General features: G+C 36.0%; 1 protein-coding gene across 1 annotated transcript; it reads right to left on the bottom strand.

The window, feature by feature from the left end:
• Window positions 1-1,926: 1,926 nt before the first annotated feature.
• cytip (cytohesin 1 interacting protein) lies at window positions 1,927-10,183 on the bottom strand. The gene is made up of 8 exons (XM_051905979.1): window positions 9,925-10,183; window positions 9,569-9,618; window positions 9,431-9,485; window positions 9,113-9,215; window positions 7,918-8,011; window positions 6,079-6,145; window positions 5,423-5,489; window positions 1,927-4,161 (listed from the first exon to the last, which is right to left on the bottom strand). Exons 1-8 carry the CDS (start codon window positions 10,099-10,101, stop codon window positions 3,743-3,745), a joined length of 1,032 nt encoding a protein of 343 aa, XP_051761939.1. The 5' UTR covers window positions 10,102-10,183; the 3' UTR covers window positions 1,927-3,742.
• Window positions 10,184-20,118: the final 9,935 nt, after the last annotated feature.

The following is a 20,118-nucleotide window of genomic DNA, read 5'->3' as shown; positions in this document are numbered from 1 at the left end:
TTTTAATGCATTATACACTAGTTGACATAAACATATCATGAGTATAACAATGAAAGCAGCCATATTTATTAAAAAAAAACAAAACACACAGACAGGGTAAGTGTGGCATGTGTGGGACGGCCGGGGATGGGTATGGATTTTGGGACCCTCGGCCCCGCAGCACCACACCTTGATAGCCCGTTGCAACATGACGCTGACGGGGGTCTATCCTATGCCATGGCCAAGAGGTTAATAGAGGCAGCTTTATAATATCTTATTATTAATAGCTGTATCAATATTGCCATTATTAATACTATTATTATTATTATTATTATTATTATTATCACTGCCATTGCAACTACTACTATTATCATTACTATTAATGGCTGTATCAATATTACCATTATTAATATTATTATTATTATTGCTATTACTATTATCTTTATTTTTCCTCTTCCTGATCCTTTAACCTCCCCCTCATTCCAGATGAAATGAGTATATTTGTTAATGTTTATCATTACTACTACTGCTAATACTATTTGTCATTTTTTATTAATTGGATTTATCATTATTATTATTATTATTATTATTATTGTTATTATTATTATTAATACTGCTATTACTGTTGCTATTGTCACCTTCCTCATTTTTTGCGTGTGATACTATTATTATCTTCATCATTATTATTGTCAATTTTTTTTTTTTTAATTATTATTTATTTATTTTATTTTTTCCTCTTTGATATATATTTTTTTCTTAACTCTGGTTATGTCTGTTGTACTTTCCTACATGCTCCTTTATTCATATATTTCCACTCCCACACCCAGTTACACTTAGTTATACACACACACACACACACACACACACACACACACACATACCCAAATCATACTGGCTGTTATGTATGTTTTGTTGGTCTTTGTATTTGTATTTTGCATTTAATTTCTTTTCTGTAAATATTGTAATTGTCTGTTTGCATAATAAAAAAAAATAATAATAAAAAAAATTGATTAGATGAAGGTATCTCAGGAGACAAGAACTGAAGCTAACACTGGATTCGGATGTGCCTTGATGCATCCACCGAAGGCAGCATTTCTAAGCTTTCGGATGCAGCCTGTGTGTTGAGGCAAGCTGGAGCTTAACTCTGCAGGACAGTGGCCCTCCAGGAACATGTTTAGACCCCTGGTGTAAAGGGTTTAGTGCACACACAAGCAGCTCTTGATCTGTTTTCAGCGGCTAGGTTTCACATACAGCGACATCTCTGCATGTGCTGCGAGTTTAACATGCATTTGGGAATTGCTAGGTTTACTTCATTTACACATTCACATAATTTCCACAAAAACATTTTTGTGGACAAACATTTACAGAATTTTACCACCCTTCTGCTAAAAAAAGCTCAAGGATTTGAAATGTTAATAGCTTGAGGCTTTGAACGTTTAAAAGTGAAGAATTTAAGACGTAGTATTATTATTGTAACTTGTAGTGTAAAATAAATGTATTATAATTATGATCAAATTTTAAAAAAAAATTACAATACAGTTGTAATTTGTAAATTAACAGTAATAAAGTTGTCTTAATTTTTATAGTTTAAACTATATAATGATAAATTATATATATATATATATATATATGATAAAAAAAATATATATATATTATATACTCCAAATGTAGAAATGTTGGTGTGCTACAGGGATATTGAAGTATATATTAAGTATGACCACTGGTGTTCACTAGAAACATGAGAGGTAAAATTCAAAGGCACTCAAGTGGTTCTAGGTTATCTTTTGAAAAGTCTAAAGATTAACATAATATTAATAATAGTAATAATAATAAAGATTTAACCCCATTTATTAAAGACTTTTATCTTTAATCACTTGAGAATTGCCTTGGAATTTTCTGTTTATCATTAAAATATTATATAACATGAGAGAACAGTGAACATGTAAATGTGTTAATTGATTTTAATATAAGCACTTGCTTACTGCAAAATGAACTAAATCTAGACAACATACTGTTCAAATCTAAGCAAAATGGTAAAAGGAAACAAAAGAGAGAACAGAGAACAGAACCATGCAAAGAGCTGAGTCTTTTTGTGTCAAGTACATACTTCCTGTATTATATGCAGGTGACTAGCAGCAACTGCAAGACTATTTTTTTTTTTTTTCGGAGAATATACCCCCCCCCCCTATGCTCATTAAAAAAAGAAAAAGAAAAGAATGAAACAGCAAGCACTGTTTTTCACATTCATGAACTTTTGAATATTATTAGTTTAAGTAAAACTGCCTGTTACAGGGATCACTCAAAAAAGCATGAAAAAAAGTTGGTAAAGTAGCACCTCTAACAGACCACATCCTGTTATGAATTTTTCTATACCTCTGTGGTTTGGAGCTCTGTCACTAATGTCATCGCAGCCTTTTCAATTCAGCACTTAACTTTCAAATCACACACTCACTACAAATCAGTCCTTTCTATGTTTAATGATTTAAATTTCTTATTTAAATGAATATGAGATCAGGATTAAAATACTTCTTAAAGAGTAGAAATGAAGAGCTATATATATTCTATACATTTTCATAGATATTCTCGTAAAGTGTTATAAATATGAGATTTTCAGCAAAATAATTTTAGTTGTCCGTTATTCAGTTGTCTGTGCAATTTGACTGCCTCTACGTTTGGTGACAAATTTTGACAAGCAAAACATCTTTTGTTGGTCCTGAAACAACACTGTTAAATAATTTTGACCTTAATATTTAACTACCCATAAATACAGAAATGAGATTGATAAGAATGCAGTTGAAGCTTTAACCTCAGCCCTAATCCTAAACCTACGTTGACTGGAATGTTGTTCCAAGACCAACAAGTTGTCCTACTAGGAAAAATCACAGTAAGCTTGTGCATAATTAATTGTTATGGTTATTTGTCATTTAGCAGAGACTTGGGAAACAAACATATTTTACACAAACATATTCTCACACAGTCCCTGTAACATTCGGTTATATGTTTCTCTAGTGGTAAGAAATCAGAGTAATGCAGAGTAAATGTCTGCAGTTGCCCCATGTTGCCATGGGTTTTCTCCGGATGCGCCCGTTTCCCCCGCAATCTAAGGACACGCAGTATAGGTGGATTGGAAACACTAAATTGCATGTGTCTTTGTGTGACCACTGTGATGGACTGCCCATCCATCCAGGGTGGTCTTACGTTGTTAAGAATTGCAGTCTGACACATTTTGGAGAGCAGCAAGGCAGATACTTAACACTAAGAACTTACTTGCCCTAACCACTGAGCAACCACACCTCAATTGCATGCTACAGCAGACATTGAGATCTTGATCAAGTTGGAAATAGGACACATTCATAAGCTTGCATGTCTTGCACCACTGAATTAGAGCAGTGGAAGCAAGGTGTAAAATTCTAAATATTCTCTCAATGCAGTTGCTTTTTAGCATACACTTTCCTAAGGTTTGGTTAATGCCAGTTGTTTATTTCAGCGCTGAATCTTTAGGAAGTCATAATGCTTTGGTCACTTGACAAAAAACTGACAAAAAAATACACAGAGATTGCCATCATGCAGTCCGTAATGCTCATGTGAGACTCGACTCCTGTTTTTATCAACACTTAAAGCAGGAAAGTCACAAATGCCCATGAGGCATGAATTCTAGAACATCTTGAGAACAGAAGAGTTCAAAATGGGATGAACCTTCCACTGCCCAAGGTCCTTACAAAAAAATTCATCAGATCAACAGTCAGTGGAGGTATGAATGTTTTCAGCTGCCCTCCTCTTCCTCTACGGAGTGATTCAGTCCAGGTATGAACTTCAGAAGCTGCTTGCGGACGCTACCTCTTCTGCCTCTCCTTGGCAGGGTCCCAAACACAGATGAAGATGAATTTTCCCAGCTTGGGGAGAGTGAACTGTTACTGCTGGTCAGGCTAATGCTGCGTGTTCTTGTCAGGGGTCGCAACGTGCCCCCCTCCAGCTGGAAGAAGCCACCGTTTGGCTCAGTGGGGCTAAATGGACTTGAGTCATCAAATACTGGTGACATGAAGGCGGCATCCTCACTATCATCTGTCATGATGCTGCGGCAACTGCTGTCACTGGAAAAACGCTGCCCAGAGTGGCCCATTGGAGATGAAAGAGACATCATAGAGTCAACAGACAAATGCTGAGCACTCTCATTCAGATTACCTGGAACACAGACACAGATACCTGTAATCCTAATGGCCCTGAATCATTCAACATCTGCAAAAACATCAGCCTGTTGAGTAGCAGAGTATCAGACAAGGACACAGATGGACACAATGAGGGTTTCCTAAAAACTTTGTTAAAACAGCTTTTGCTAACAGCTTCACTACTCAAGATAAAACAGGGACTCATGCACAACCATAAGAAAGCATACACCAATTATCATTGTGGAAACTACACCATAATAAGAACAAAGAGGACATAAAATTTTAAACCTTTATTTCTGCAATATTTATGGACATTTATGATTATTTTGTCTTGTGGGATATATGTAAATATATATTATGCTGGGGTGCAAACTCAATTGTATAAATAACAATTAAAAAACATTATTTGCTTAAACTTTTAATTTAAAATGTTGCATTTAAAGTAAACCTAAGATCTTAGATCAAAAAAAAAATTTAAGGGCAAGTTCATTCAAAAATGAAAATGAAGATATTTTGAATAAAATCTGAGAGATTTCTGTCCCTCCATTGACAGCTATGCAACTACCACTAAGTTCATAAAGAGACCATAAAACTAAACATGCTGCGTAACACATTGTGTAACATCATTGGCTCTCGCACATCAAGCAAACATGCTTGAGCTTCTGTTTACCGTAACTGATGTCTGAGTTGATGAATGTTTATATGTAAATAAAAGCCTAAATTAAATCTGTTCATCATATAAAGTGTTTGTGCCTTTTCAGAAAATTTGCAATAAACCACTCAAACCATATGGATTAATTTTAAAATCTCTTCATTAAATTTTTGAAGTGTCAAAGGGGTAGTTGCGTAAACATTAAAAAGATCTTAATTTGTGTTCCAAAGATGAACAAATGTCTTACAGGTTAGACATGAGAGTGAGTAATTAATGACAGAATTTTCATTTTTGGGTGAACTAACCATTTAAGATCATGAGAAACAAAAACTTCTGATAAATAACGAGTTCACATGCAATATAATCTTTTCAGTAAATGCTGAGCTTTGGGGGGGCTCAAGGATTGAAATCGATGGTGGAGAAATGTTCATCTGCCTGACATAAGCAGTGGTAAGCACCAGCTTTGACTTTGCCCAGAGGAACAAAATTATCTTGAATGAAAATGCTCTACAGAACTTCCTATAAACCTCATTTAAAGCTAAATTAGAACTTTCTCAGGGAGATATATACCCCTTGAACAGTTTAGAAATGAAACTAAAGTGAGTGTTTGTTTTTTTTTTCTCACCTCGAGTAAGACGCCTTTCCTGAAGTGTGAGAGATTGCAGTTCCACCCATTTCTCACGTAGAGTTTGCTGTGCCGAGGGAAAAAACAGAAACAAGATCAACATAAATGAGTCATTCTGGTAAATGTGTATGTACAGTATGTCGATCAGCATTCATTTAGATGCCTCAGCATTCATGGTAACGCATACACTACCCCTGTTGAAAAAAACAGCATATGCTGGTTAGGTATGTTTTGAAGCATGGCAGTTGATTTGAGCTGGTTTATGCTGGTCCTTAGTTGGTCATGAGCTGGTTTAAGCTGGTCCTGAGCTGGTTTTAAGATGGTCCTGAGCTGGAGCTAGTTGCTGAAGACCAGCTTAGGACCAGCACTTGACCACCTTAAACCAGCTCATGCCCAGCTAAGGACCAACTAAGGACCAGCTTAAACCAGCTCATGATCAACTAAGGACCAACATAAACCAGCTCAAAAACCAGCTGCCATGCTTTAAAACATACCTAAACAGTATGTGCTGTTTTTTTTTTCAACAGGCACATTATATATAATTCAGGCTGCCTGAGATTTCTCAGTTATGCACCGTATATTTCTGAGAGGTTTCAGCTCTTTAAGGGTACACGTGGTAAACACACAAACACACATTAACATGCATAAATACAAACCTTAAGGTAGCGCATCTTTTTCTCTAATTCAATTCTCTTCACAACATTCCCGCTGACTGTCTCCAACCTTCACACACACATACATACAGAAGACAAGAGAAAGACAGTAAGTAATATACACATATTGTTTTAATTATTGGTTGCTAGGGTGTTCCGCTAACAAGTCCTTAGTCATATAAAGTTCTGGGTGGTTGCTAGGTGGTTACACATTGGCCCAATCAGAAGAGTTCTTGCCAAGTCCCTGTGATATTCTGATCTCTAGATATGGATCAGGGTAGGGATCTACCAGCGGTTTGTAAGTTCTTAAATTGGAGTCAACAGTAGGGGATTTTTATTCATATTATTTATTTAAAATGAAATATTGTTTATTGAACAATAATATTTATGTGAACAATACTAACCATTATAATAGGATTTAAGTTAAATAAAAATATAATGTTATAAAACTTAACTTTGCCCTTAGCCAAATCGATTTGCTCTGGAACAAGTAACAGATTAATTACGGAACTTCAAACACAATATTCTAAAGATGGCTGCATACTTGTTTCTCTTGCGCATATGCATGTTCACCGGCAGAAACGAGCGGAGTGATACAAATTGTGAAACGGTTTCTGTGTGATATTAGTAGAATATGGCATGGCTGGAAAAGACTCTCAGCCAATCAGATTCGAGATCCAGAACTAACTGTTGTATAAAAAAAAAAAATCCAAAAAAGTCCACACCACAACTATAAGGATAACTGCACAGAGAAACAATATAGTTGGAATCACTTTCAGAATGATTTTTTTTTTCAGAATCCTTCTTGCTTTCAAAGCTCAAGCATTTAAAGCTGCAGACAACAAAACTACAGCATGCACTTAGAATAAACAGAACAATATCATTCGTTGGTGTGGACATTAAATAGTTATCATTATAGTTATCTTTATAGTTATTGTTCTTGGTGTGAACAGGCCTTAACTCTTAATTAACTCCCAAAATTACCTCTCAGTACTTAATTTTGGTTGCACCACTACCCTAAGGCAGAACATAGCTAGAAGGTTGTGAGCTTTCCGTAAAGTAATGTGCAGTCGCATAATATGAAATTTACAAAAATAACGACTTTATTCAACAATTTCTTCTCTTCCCTGTTAGTCTCCTACGCTGTTGATGTAGTAAGCAAAGTGCAGTGCTTCCAGGTTCTATGTCAGAATGCTGGCTCAGTATTGGACGACGCTGTTCACCTGAGCAGCACGACGCATGCATGTGCTGCTGACGCAGGAGCCAGCCAATAATGAGTCGCCATTCTGATGTAGAACCCGGAAGCGCTGCACTGCGTCTACAAAGTTAACAACGAAGGCAAATGATAGGGAAGAGAAGAAATTGTTGAATAAAGTCATTATTTTTGTTTTGTTTTTGCACACAAAAAGTATTCTTGTTGCTTCATTACATTAAGGTTGAACAACTGTGGACTATTTTAATGATGTCTTTAGTACCTTTCTGGGCCTTGAAATTTGTTATGACATTGCTGTGTATAGGGAGATCAGAAACCTCTCGGATTTCATCAAAAATATCTTAATTTGTGTTCCAAAGATAAAGGAAGGTCTTATGGGTTTGGAACAACATGAGGGTGAGTAATTAATGACAGAAATTTCATTTCAAACCTTTAAATGTCCCTTTATGTCATAATCATACTGAGTTATAACTTAAGCACAGCTGGTGCAAATGTTCAGTTCTAACTAGGATTTTTGTTTTCCATCCATTTTATCATCCATGAGTCTGATCACTCAGTAGCACACATCTTCTCAACATGCTGCATTATTTATGGTAGCACAAACATTTTGTTTCTGATATTATACTCACTTTAGCATGTTAGTGGATTCTCGAATCAACTCAATGATATGCTGGTGGGTAGAACCCTCAATACTGACTCCATTTACTGACAATATAATGTCACCTATCAAAGAGAGAGAGAGAGATTTCAAAATTAGACTAACACTCATTACACAGAGCTGGCAATCATACCACACACACACACACACACACACACACAATTTTCCATCTTTAATTTAACCTTCTTAATTGCTTGTTTAGAGGTGAAATAAGTATTGTTTTAGTGCTGTTGTTGTTGTTGTTGTTGTTTTAGCCAGACCAGCTCCTGTCACAGCTGTATTTCATTAGATTGATGTTTGTTTGTGACACTAGCAAACCTTTTGTTTGTTTGTTTGTTTGTCTGTGAGTGGGCAGACAGAACAAGTGTTTGGGTATACCTGTCGTAATTTATGCAATTTTTATTTATTTTTTTGGCGATACTAGTGGCACAGTTAAATTTACTTTATTAGTTTACTCTGCACTGTTATTTTTATTTTAGTTTGTTTGGTTTTGTTTCTGCACTATGGATTTGTACTTGTTATACAAGTATATCCATTTGCACTGTTATGTCCATTTGCAGCCTACTTTTATTTAATTATTATGCACAAGATGCAGACACAGATCAGCGTCTACTTCTTTACTGTTTTTTTTATTTGCCCACCGGTGATATGGAGATACTAAAACAGTAAAACCTAATAGACTAAAAATAGATTGAGATGCCTGCTAAGTGTTTCAAATGTAATGCACTCAAATTGCTACAATGCTCAGCGCCTTTTGTGCGATGTGAGTAGTCAATTTAATGATGTTATCAACACTTTTCATGATTAGTTAATCATCTGTAATCATAAAAATAAACCAGTTCTATATGTGTAATACTTATGTCATATGCAAAGATCTTGCCCAATCACAACACTGGCCATAGAGAGAAAACAAGGTAGAACATTTCTAAATTCTGATAGTTTTTGATGTACATATCTTATTAATATTATAAGTGGACCTCAGGAAACATGCTTAATGCTTGAGAAAGCATGAAATAACAGTCCACAAAGACCAAAGAGAGCAACACATCAGCTGTGTTACAGGTAGATGTGGTCTAGGCTGGTGAGAAAATGCTATGTAAACAAGGTCAGTTCAGATGGGTGGAGTGAGTAACACTCTGAGAAAAGGAAGTGGAAAACCTGCTCACCAGCAGTCAAACCTGCAGTTTCGGCTGCACTGCCATCCTGCACACTGCACACAAATGTACACATCTCCACCATACTGCTGTTCTTCACCTTTAGACCATATGTCTGCACAGAGAGACACATCCCAAATGACCGTTACTGAAAATGTCATTAAAAACATTTATGCCTATTCTAAAAAATGCATCTGGACAATTAGGTCACACTAAATATTGTCTGAATTTAGATACAAAATATCAAAGGAAGTAGCATTTACAACATCAGAGCCATAAAAAATGTATTTAATGCAGTGTGAAGCATTGATAATGAGTATAAAAACATACCTGGACTTCAAATCCAAAGGCTTCATTGTCTTGTTTCTCCAATATAACCACTGTTCTGTGCAAAACAGGAGAAATGTGCATCAAATATTTGCATGAGAGACATCAGATATTCACAGTGAATCAGTAAATCAGTCTTACCTCTGAGGATCAGTATAATCCACCAGAGATGTTGAGTGTGTTCTGCGCAGCTGCAAAAGAACAATTCTCAGATTAATTTAATGTGATTATTCAGATTAATCTAAAATTATGTAAAACTGCAAGAATCCTGCAGGAATTGTTATTTTGCATGAATGCATGTTACATTTGAACTGATATTTTCTTTTTTTAACTGATTAATTTAAAAAAAATCTAATAATATTCATTTAGGATATCTTTACAAAATGGATTAGGACAGTTTATGTTAGATCCACAGTTGTTAAGTTATATAATTATAAACTCTCAGCATTCATGTTTCCGTAAAAACAGATATTAAGATTCCATCTTAATTGTCCCACCTGACTGCGTGATAATGTCCCGCCTTTGATTTCTTCAGTATTCAAACTTTTGGCACTGTTGAAAGAGCGTCGTCGCCACAGTATGCTTTTCTTCTTTTGAGAGCTGTCGATTATGTAGCTGTCCAGGCTGCTCAGCTGTTTTAAAGGTGCTTTACAGTTCTTATTGGATGTCATCATGCTTCTTTATTCATAGAACCACAGCACACAACTGCAGGCTTCAGTGTGACCTGTCTGTAGTATACACAGCGGATATACCCACGTCATGTGAGTATCAGGAACTAAAGACATCGAGAATCTGTGCGTGTGTGGGGGGGTGGGGGGGTGAGGGGGTGGGGGGGGGTGACCATCGTTTACGGTTCCTTTTTTTCCCTCATCTATTCTTTCACTTTTTTCATCTTCATCTAGTGTGCTGCAGAAATAGTGCATCTGCCTATTGTTGTTTCCTTTTTTAGTATTTTGCAGTAGTCTGAGTCTGAGAACAAACATGCATGGACAGCAACAGTGTTGTCAAATCTCTTTCATCTGTTTCCACATCTGCACAGCTTTCACTTCTCTCCATCTCTCTGTGAACACTTGTTTTGTGGTCTACACGGAGGACTTTTCTGAAAGCTGGAATAGTGAGAAACAGTTTAGATGAGACCCTCAACACTAGAGCAAACAACCTGATTCACTGAGGTTTATGTTCTGAAATTCTTCTGGATTACATCAGGTGTAGATTTGAGTCTAGAAAGCAATATGTCTGGTGTGAAAACTGTCTGCTGTGTTTAAGTGTAAAACCGCCCCTTCTGCTCTAAGGTGGTGGGGTCAGTTTTACCTACAAAAACCAAACTCAGTACATATTGTTCTCAAGCTGGACAATTTACAACAGGAAGTCAGCCATTTTGGGTTTATTGTGGATTTTTTTTTTTTTTTTTTTTTTTTTTTTTTTTTTAATTACCTGCTCTGAATTGTTGAATTTGAATTTTGTACAAATTTTGTACTAAAAAAGTACTCTTCACATTCACATACTTCTAGCCTATTGTTTCCCAACACTGTTCAATAAAGAGGTTCAACCAACTCTGACTTAAAACTTGAACTTTCAGTTGACTTACTCTAAGATGAGAAACTTTTCGGTTTCAGAACAGTTGAATTTAGTTAGTTCAACTAAGTAGGTTGACTCTTGAGTTAAGCATGTCCACCACGACTATGAAAAGAATGGTAGGTTATTGAACTAATATTCATTTTCATGGTATCCCACGGGAAAAATAAATTTAATAATTTAAGTGCATTTTTTTATTTAGCAAATTATCTGTCAATGGGGTAAGAAAAATACAGTAGCAGCTATGTACGCTAAGTGGAAATAGCATATTCTTTGCAATAAGTGTAAATAGTAATTAGATACATATTGGCAGATACATACTATTTGCACCTTGTACATTAACAGGATGCAGTAATAACAGAGTCTAAAGGATTATACTTATTAAAATTATAAATACTTTTATCATTATTAAACACTCGTTAGGCACTTCCACTTTTAGAACATTTTCTTCGTTTTTATGGAAAATAAATAGTAGCTTAAAACCACTTTCACTTTAGCCTCTATCAATGGTAGTGCATACAGCATTGATTTTTTTTTTTTGTGATTTATTCAACAAAAGTACAATTGCAAATAAAGTTCTTAATCTAACCATTTAAGTTTTCCATACATTCATGTATGATGAAAAATTATTCCGACACATTTTATGATTGAAAGGAGCGTGCAAGAATTTATATTGTGTAATAGAAAATGGCAGAATCTGAACAACTTTGTAAACTTTGTAAAGAAATAAAAGAACACATATCACATTAAAGGGCATTAATTAGAACAAGGGTTCATTGTCCCATTGCTTTCACTCACTTTACCTTCTAGTGCAGTCTCCAGTATTAGATTAAATTAAGTTGTTTAAATGAAGTTGTTTAAATACTTCCTGAGTTGACCATACAAAAGTAAGTGGGTTGATCCTGTTAAACAAGTCACATCATCCAGCCTTAAGGTTATAGCATGCAATGACTATTTTGACAGAAATGGGAGATTAATAAACATGCTGAAACAATAAAACATGACATTTAAAACATGAAAAAAATACAAAGTGTATTCAGATTATTCCTCTGGCAAAGCAGCGTGAAGCTCTTCATTAAAGGATTAGTTTCACTCAAATGAAAATTACCCCAAGCTTTACTCACCCTCAAGCCATCCTAGGTTTATATGACTTTCTTCTTTCTGATGAACACAATCTTATTTTAACAAATATCCTGACGCATCTGAGCTTTATTATGGCAGTGAACAGGGGTCACGAGTATAAGCTGAAGAAAAGTGCTTCCATCGACATCCATCCATCATGAACGTGTACTCCACACGGCTCCGGGGGGTTAATAAGACTTCTGAAGCGAAGCGATGCGCTTGTGTAAAAAAAACAAAAAAAAATCCAAATTTAACAAGTTATGAAGTAAAATATCTAGCTTCTGCCAGACCGCCTTCCATATTCAAGTTACGAAGAAAGTGTAAACTGGTGTCGCGTCAGTCACACTTTTTAAGCAAGTTGAATAGGGAAGGCGTAGGATGTAGCATAAGCTTTTTGAAATGCAAGAGATTTACACTTTTTTACACTTTCATTGAATCCGGAAGGTAGTCTGGCGGAAGCTAGATATTTTACTTCATAACTTGTTGAATATGGATTTTTTTTTTTTTTTTTACACAAATGCATCACTTTGCTTCAGAAGGCCTTTATTATTCCACCGGAGCCGTTTATGATAGATGGATGTGGATGGAAGCACTTTCTTCAGCTCATACTCGTGAACCTTGTTCACTGCCATTATAAAGCTTGGATGCGTCAAGATATATTAATAATTCTCCGATTGTGTTCATCAGAAAGAAGAAAGTCATACACCTAGGATGGCTTGAGGGTGAGTAAAGCTTGGGGTAATTTTCATTTGAAAGTGAACTAATCCTTTAAGATCTCATGACTGTGATTGGTTGGGTATCGTTAGAATTTTAACGATTCCGATTCCTATCGATTCCTAATTTTGATTCCAATAAGGTAAAAAAAAAAAAAAAAATCTTAGCTATTATTCACATTTATTCTAAGTATTATTGCAAAACATTTCATTGTAGCTGAATACCATGAACAAAAGGTTTAAAAATATCATAGCAAAAACAACTAGCCTAAATAATATAAATTTCAATCATTATTAAAGACAGTAAACACTCAGTAATTAAAAAAAGAACAAATAAACAAATTAGCAATTGCACAAACACAACTGAACAAAGATACAATTGAAATAAACAGTGTTTTAAGATTTTCAGGTATTCAGAGAACTGTAATCAAGTGTAAAATAAAACTGCACTTTATAAATAAAATATACATTACAAATATAGTTACAAAAGTTATTCAGTCAAGAACAGCGAGTGAATTTTGCTGACAGCAGCATAGAATATTAGGCTGCTGTCACTTTAAGAGCTGCACGGAGCCAATAAATTTAGTCAACTGTTTACGTTCACTTAAGACATAACCAACTGTGTTTACGAGGATATTTTGACACATTTTTGTGTGTATTTGTCCGTTCAAGTGCAAAAAGATGCAGAAGAGAACTCAGTTCAGTATCACGCACTATACACTATGAAAGGTGGCTTTCTGTGTGCACATCGTTTTGGATGTGTGTACAGCACAGAAAACAGCACGCAGGTCTTCTTGCGCTTGAATGGTTTAGTCATATTAAAATGCACACAAATGAATCGATAAGAGGTATTGAAATTTTAATTTTATAACAAGTATCCAAAATTGGAATTGATTTTCGATTCCCAACTCTAACACTTAGGTTGAATAATATTACAATAATCAGAGGTTGAGGCTCAGCCTATTTAGACTGGTCTAACAACACTTTGTCGTTCTAAATGGAAATTCCATAATTAGCCTCTACAGTTTAAGTACACATGACTAATGTTAATGCTAGAACCTCAGTTGGCGTGCCCCAATGCTCCACATAAGCTGGATTTTAGTCTGTTAATAACCTGATCGTATTTTTCAGAGTAAGCTGGATTTTAGTCTGTTAATAACCTGATCGTATTTTTCAGAGTAAGTCAGAATAAATTCAAATGTAACTTTATTATTAGTCGTGTAAATTTATCATGCCAATTACATAATCAGTTCAAAGATAATCAATACAAAACATCAAATGCTCAGAAATAAAAAGAGTAAAAGATGCATACCTGACTCCTGAGAAATACGTAAAGACACTCAGCATTACGGGCTGATCGCCCTGAGTCTTTTGCATCATTTCTTTAACTCTTTCCCCACCAGCATTTTTTTTGTTTGTTTTTAAAAAAAGTTGCCGACCACCGCCAGCATTTTTGATAAATTTCACAAACAGTCTGCTGTTGTTCAAAGGGCATGGTGTGCCGGCCTTAACAGGACAGACTCCGGAGGGTAGCGAGCAGAAAGACGAATATGATTGGGACCAAATATGTAGGGACTAAAATATCATACAGACTTTGATGTAGGCCCTTTTGATTTGGGCCAGTAAGCAACCAGTAACTACACAGAAATCCATAGCAAGAACCTAGCAATGCATTAGCAACTTAACAACACCGTAACTACAGCTTTTACCCACTGGGGGTGAAAATAAGAATCAATAAATTATACAAATATATATTCTAAAAGTCTTGATCTGTTATAGCATAGCATCCATCCAAAAACACCCTAACAAACACAAACAAACTAGCATTGTAGCAATCTAGTATAAGCATTAGATTAACAGGAAGCTGTCAATGAATCACCAAAGGAAACACTGTCATGCATATCATGATACCTGCTTATCAAGGTTAGTTACACAGAATTGTAATCTAGATCTCTCATTTTTTGAAACTTGTGCTGGGAATTCGCTCTAAACTGATTTCAGTAATGTGGTAAAGGTCTGAACTAATATCTATATCATCTTGCACTCTCATCTCAAGAACCCTCATCTGATCTTCATTTATGTGACACCATTGATGCAACATCTGAAGATGCCTGTTGATTCAAGGAAATGCCAGACCAAACCACAAATATATAACGAATTTTCCAACGCACACTAAAAGAAGCAAAGGGTCTAAAACAAAGACAACACATACACAAAAAATACAGACCTAACTGTTTGACAGTTAGACTGAAACTGCCATATCTGCAGGTTATTGAGGCAGAACTACATAGTTTAGTCATCAGTGAGGATGTTTTAGGGTTAACAGCAAAAGGTAACGTTGGGTCAGAGCACACATACAATGAGAGGAAAATTTACATTTGTTAAAAGTGAAGTGTGCAATTTTTTGGATGTTAAAATATTTGTATATCACAGCTTCTATAAAAAGTCAAATAAAACCCACTTAAAAGTAATTTTCCTAAAGAAAAAAAAAGTGTAACACTGTGTCTCTGTGGTCCTATCACAACATTGCTAGTTTGTTTACAGAAATATTTAAAAAAAATTGTGGGTTGAAAAAAGTTGAACTGAAGCTGTTGAATGCTTGATTCTGATGAACTGATGAATGTTCTAGGGCAGCCTGTGGGGTTGAAGAAAAAAAAAAAAGAATACCAGTGATGGTAAAATGGTTAAGCCGACTGACAAAAAAGAAGAAGAGTTCCAGACTGAACCTGTATGTCTTCACCAAACTGATGGCAAACCCTCCACATCACCAGGGCCTTCCACACAGAGGGCATTAATTGCAAAAACCAAAGGCCTAGGTGCATCAAAACGATGGAAGTATGATGAACAGTACATAAAATATGGATTCACATGTATCACACTAAGGGAAGGCATATCTCTAATAACATATGTCTTGTATTGGATGGATGATGGATTATTCAGATCTTATTGAAGAAGGTGCCATTATTTTGTTCCTAGACTTCTATAAGGCATTTGACTCTATTAAGCATGAATATATACATACAGCCTTAGATAAATTTGGATTTGGATTAAAATTTAAAGATATGGTCAGCACTATATACTGTTACAACACAGAAGGGGACAGCGACACAGGAATATAGGTGCAGATGTTTTATTGAACAACCAGATGAGTGACAGAGTGCAGGTGAGTAATGGCAGATAATACATTGGCAGATATGTGGAAGAACTGATACTTGTCTTGGTTTTGCAGGGATGGCAGAAAGACGACAGAACTGGAGCTTGAAGCAGACACAGAAGAACTCATGGGAGACAAGGAGACAACGAGGAATCAAGTTAGCAAATTTTCACAACCAAGCACTAGATTCATGGAAAATGGCTTTTAAGCGTAATTTTTGTGGCAGTATTTGTGGCAGCCGAGAAATCATGCCGTGAAATGGGCAGATAGCGATAATGGCTCAGTGTATATTGTAGAGGCAAAATATAACTGCACACTCACTTCAGCCTTTTGAAGTTATATTTTGCCTTTATAAAGCTTTCTTCTCTAACTTGCATCTCCAAAAGTTGTGCATTTGCTGCTATGCATTATTAAAGGTTCAGTGTGTATGAAGTCCCATTTAAAACTTCAAAAATCCCATACCAATTTAAAAATATTGTTATAGTAACATGCTAATTCACAAGATCAATACATCCTTTATTAACATTTGTGAGCTGTTCAATTTCTGGCAACTCCCTGTATGGTCCGGGTCAAACTGACCCTAATTGGATTCAATACAATTCCCCAAAAATCACACTATAAAAAAAAAACAAAAAAAACATACAATCATTTATAAATAATTAACTTTTAATATCAATACTTTTCACACATTACAAAGAACAAATATCTGAATTTATGATTTATAAAAATGTTATTAACCACTATTTTTAAGACTGCCCATCCCTCCACCCATGGGACATTTACCATTATACATATATAACAATAATATCTTAGTCTAAACCTAAAGTAATCTTGACAAACTATATATCAAACTTAAGTCTGTGCTCTGAAGTATTCAAGATTTTTAACAATTTAAGTTAGAAAAGTAATTTTCATATCTATGCTCAAAAAGTTGGACAGACAATTAACAGGTAAAACAACTTTATATTTTCACAAACTTTGAAAGTAAAAAGATGTTAAACTCATTAAGACACTGGCACTTCAGGACTAGAGTTGAGGAGTTCTGACATACAACACAAAAGTGTTTTGTATTTTGGGTCTGTACAGTTGCTTTTGAATGTCTGTCTAATTGACCCACGAACAGTACGAACGTATAAAATTTCTGTATGCACATTTCACAACACATCAGCGTGTTGAAACTTCGCATGCATGTTCATGACCCTAAATGAGAAAAAGTCACAAAATTTCAAGAAAAACAATGTAGGTTAGAAAGTTTTTCAGATAGATTGAATAAACAAATGATAGCTCATTTTTACCATATGTGGCTGACAAAATATTTTTTGTATTGAAATAAGTGAGGAAAAGCTCCTTTTTTAGCTTCATAGGGTAGTAAAAAACTAATATAACAAAATATAACAAAGATGTTATTATTTTGGGTCTGTACATTTGCCTTAGAACATTAAAATATGCGGGTCAAATTGACCCGCGAACATCACCAAAGTAACCAAAATTTAGTGTGTATATGTCAAAACACATCAGCGTGTTGAAACTTTGCATGCATGTTCAGTACCTGAGCAAGCTCCTAATTCATTATAGTCCTTCACGTCTATTGCGATCTCAGAATTCAGGCCAGCTGATAATACCTAGAATATCAAAATCAACCGCAGGCGGTAGATCCTTCTCCTATTTGGCACCTAAACTCTGGAACAATCTTCCTAGCATTGTTCGGGAAGCAGACACACTCTGTCAGTTTAAATCTAGACTAAAAACGCATTTCTTTAACCTGGCATACACATAACACATTACCAATTTATATTGTCAAATCTGTTAAAGGATTATTAGGCTGCATAAATTAGGTCAGCTGGAACCGGGAACACTTCCTATAACACCTGATGTACTCGTTACATCAGAAGAAGAATGGCATCTACGCTAATATTAGTCTTTCTGGTTATCCCGAGGTTCACCGTAGTCAACCGGATCCAGGCCGTATCCAGGTGAGACCAAGGACCTGCGCCTTGACACGACCACAACGCAGCCCTGAAGTATCAGCAGAGATTGAGTCAACTAGATCATCCACTCTGAGGGCCTCATCGACATGACAGCCACGGCACAGTTCCTCAACAGCCGTGATGAATACGATCCTCAATTGGATGGAACTGGAATAAATACTTTGAATGTTGCGATCCTGTCGGACTTATGATAGCTACCTGAATCGTAACAAAGCACTGTTGGCCAGAGGAGAACTGGCCCCCCGACTAAGCCTGGTTTCTTCCAAGGTTTTTTTCTCCATTTAAACACCTATTTGCCACTTGTCTGCCACCTGATGTCACCTGATGGAGTTTGGGTTCCTTGCCGCTGTCGCCTTTGGCTTGCTTAGTTGGGGACACTTGACATTTGACTTGACATTTGATATTCAACAGTGCTTTGATCTGCCTGCATTGACACTATTCTTTTAAGAGCTGCTGTGCAGCCAAATAATGTACCAGTTATCAATGTAAAGCTGCTTTGACACAATCTACACTGTAAAAAGCGCTATATAAATAAAGGTGACTTGACTTGCCTTGACTTCATGACCCTAAATGAGAAAAAAAAAATCACAAAATTTAAAAAAAAAAAAAAAAAAAAAACATAGGTTAACTGATGTTTCCGACAACTCAAAAATCAAAACGGGCCAAATTAACCCTGCAACAGTACACGAGGATTAAACCACTTTGACGAATTTAACGCATCTTTGCAGATGGCGTCGAAATGCTGGATCGATTCATTTATTTCTAACAGCGATTACCTGGTATTAAGATGCGTTTTGGTCAATTGGACCACAAGTATAGACGAGGGAGACACATACCCGTTTACACCTGGTGTTTCAATCCATCTCTTTTGTCCACTTTCAGCCACTTCTGTCCTGATTAGTAGGCGAATAGTAGGCGAAGAGTAGACGAAGAGTAGGCGGTCTTTTGTGGCATGAGCATCTACACTATGAAAGAAATCTGGTCGAATGCGTTTTCGTCTACCTCTGGAAGTGGTCAAAAGTGGACAAGCTCAAAACGTTTTAGACCCCGTTTACACCTGTATTTAGCGTCATCCACTTGTGATCCGATCGACCAAGAAGCATCTTAATACCAGGTGGGCATAGCATCGCGTTATTAAGTTAAGTTAAGTTAAGTTAATCTGCATTACCAAGCGTTTCTTGTTGCCCGTTTCATTGCCTTCATTTTATTGACCATTGTGCTTGCTTTATTGGATTTTTGCCTTTTGGATTATCGTTTTTGCTTTGGTTGCCTAATTTGACTGATTACTTGTCACTGTTTATCCTGCCTGCCTTATCGACTATGTCTCTGCCTTTTGTATCTGATTTGCTCGCTGATATTTATTACATTTCAAGCATTTCTATTTCCAGGATTCTATCTTGCCTCCATGTCGAGTCCCTCACAGAATACTTTGCCAACAATGGATCCAGTGGAAGTTTCTCAGCTCCAGGCAGCTTATGCTTACCAGAGTGAAATCCTGAAGGGCTACTGGGAACAACTGAGTCATCTGAGCACTGCTAACGAGAGTTTAACCCAGTATATCTGCTCTCTTCCATCTCATCAATCTACCCCGGTAAGATTTGCTCTTCCAGACAAATTTGATAGCTCTCCTGGAAAATGTAGAGGATTTTTACGAAAAATGCAAAAACTATTTTTCATGTTAACCTGAGTCATTCAACCAGGACTCAAAGAAATGTGCATTCATGATGACGCTGCTAACGAGGAGAGCGTTAGACTGGGCATCAGTGGTTTGGGAGAGAAACAGGCAACTCCAAACCTCATTTGATTCTTTTGTCTTAATGAATGAATATAATATACAAGTTTCACTTTTTGAATGGAATTAGTGAAATAAATCAACTTTTTGATGATATTCTAATTATATGACCAGCACCTGTATAGTGTGTATGACTGATGGGGGCAGACCTGCTGCTCTCAAATTCCACCTCTCACAGAACAGGCCCAAAGATCTATCCTGTCTGGGTGAGGATGGTAAAAATGTACTATTGAAATCACTGAAGCCATTAAACCCAGCATCTGTAAGCACAGTCTGAACGGGACAACTTTCCCCATCTGAAAACGGGAGAGGGGAGAGACACTGAGTGAACGACTTGATTCCCAAGC

This window comes from Ctenopharyngodon idella, chromosome 9, assembly GCF_019924925.1.
Source record: "Ctenopharyngodon idella isolate HZGC_01 chromosome 9, HZGC01, whole genome shotgun sequence".
In the NCBI taxonomy this organism is placed as follows: domain Eukaryota; kingdom Metazoa; phylum Chordata; class Actinopteri; order Cypriniformes; family Xenocyprididae; genus Ctenopharyngodon; species Ctenopharyngodon idella.
The sequence above is the reverse complement of the archived record's forward strand: the minus strand, read 5'-3'. Positions and strand labels throughout refer to the sequence as shown.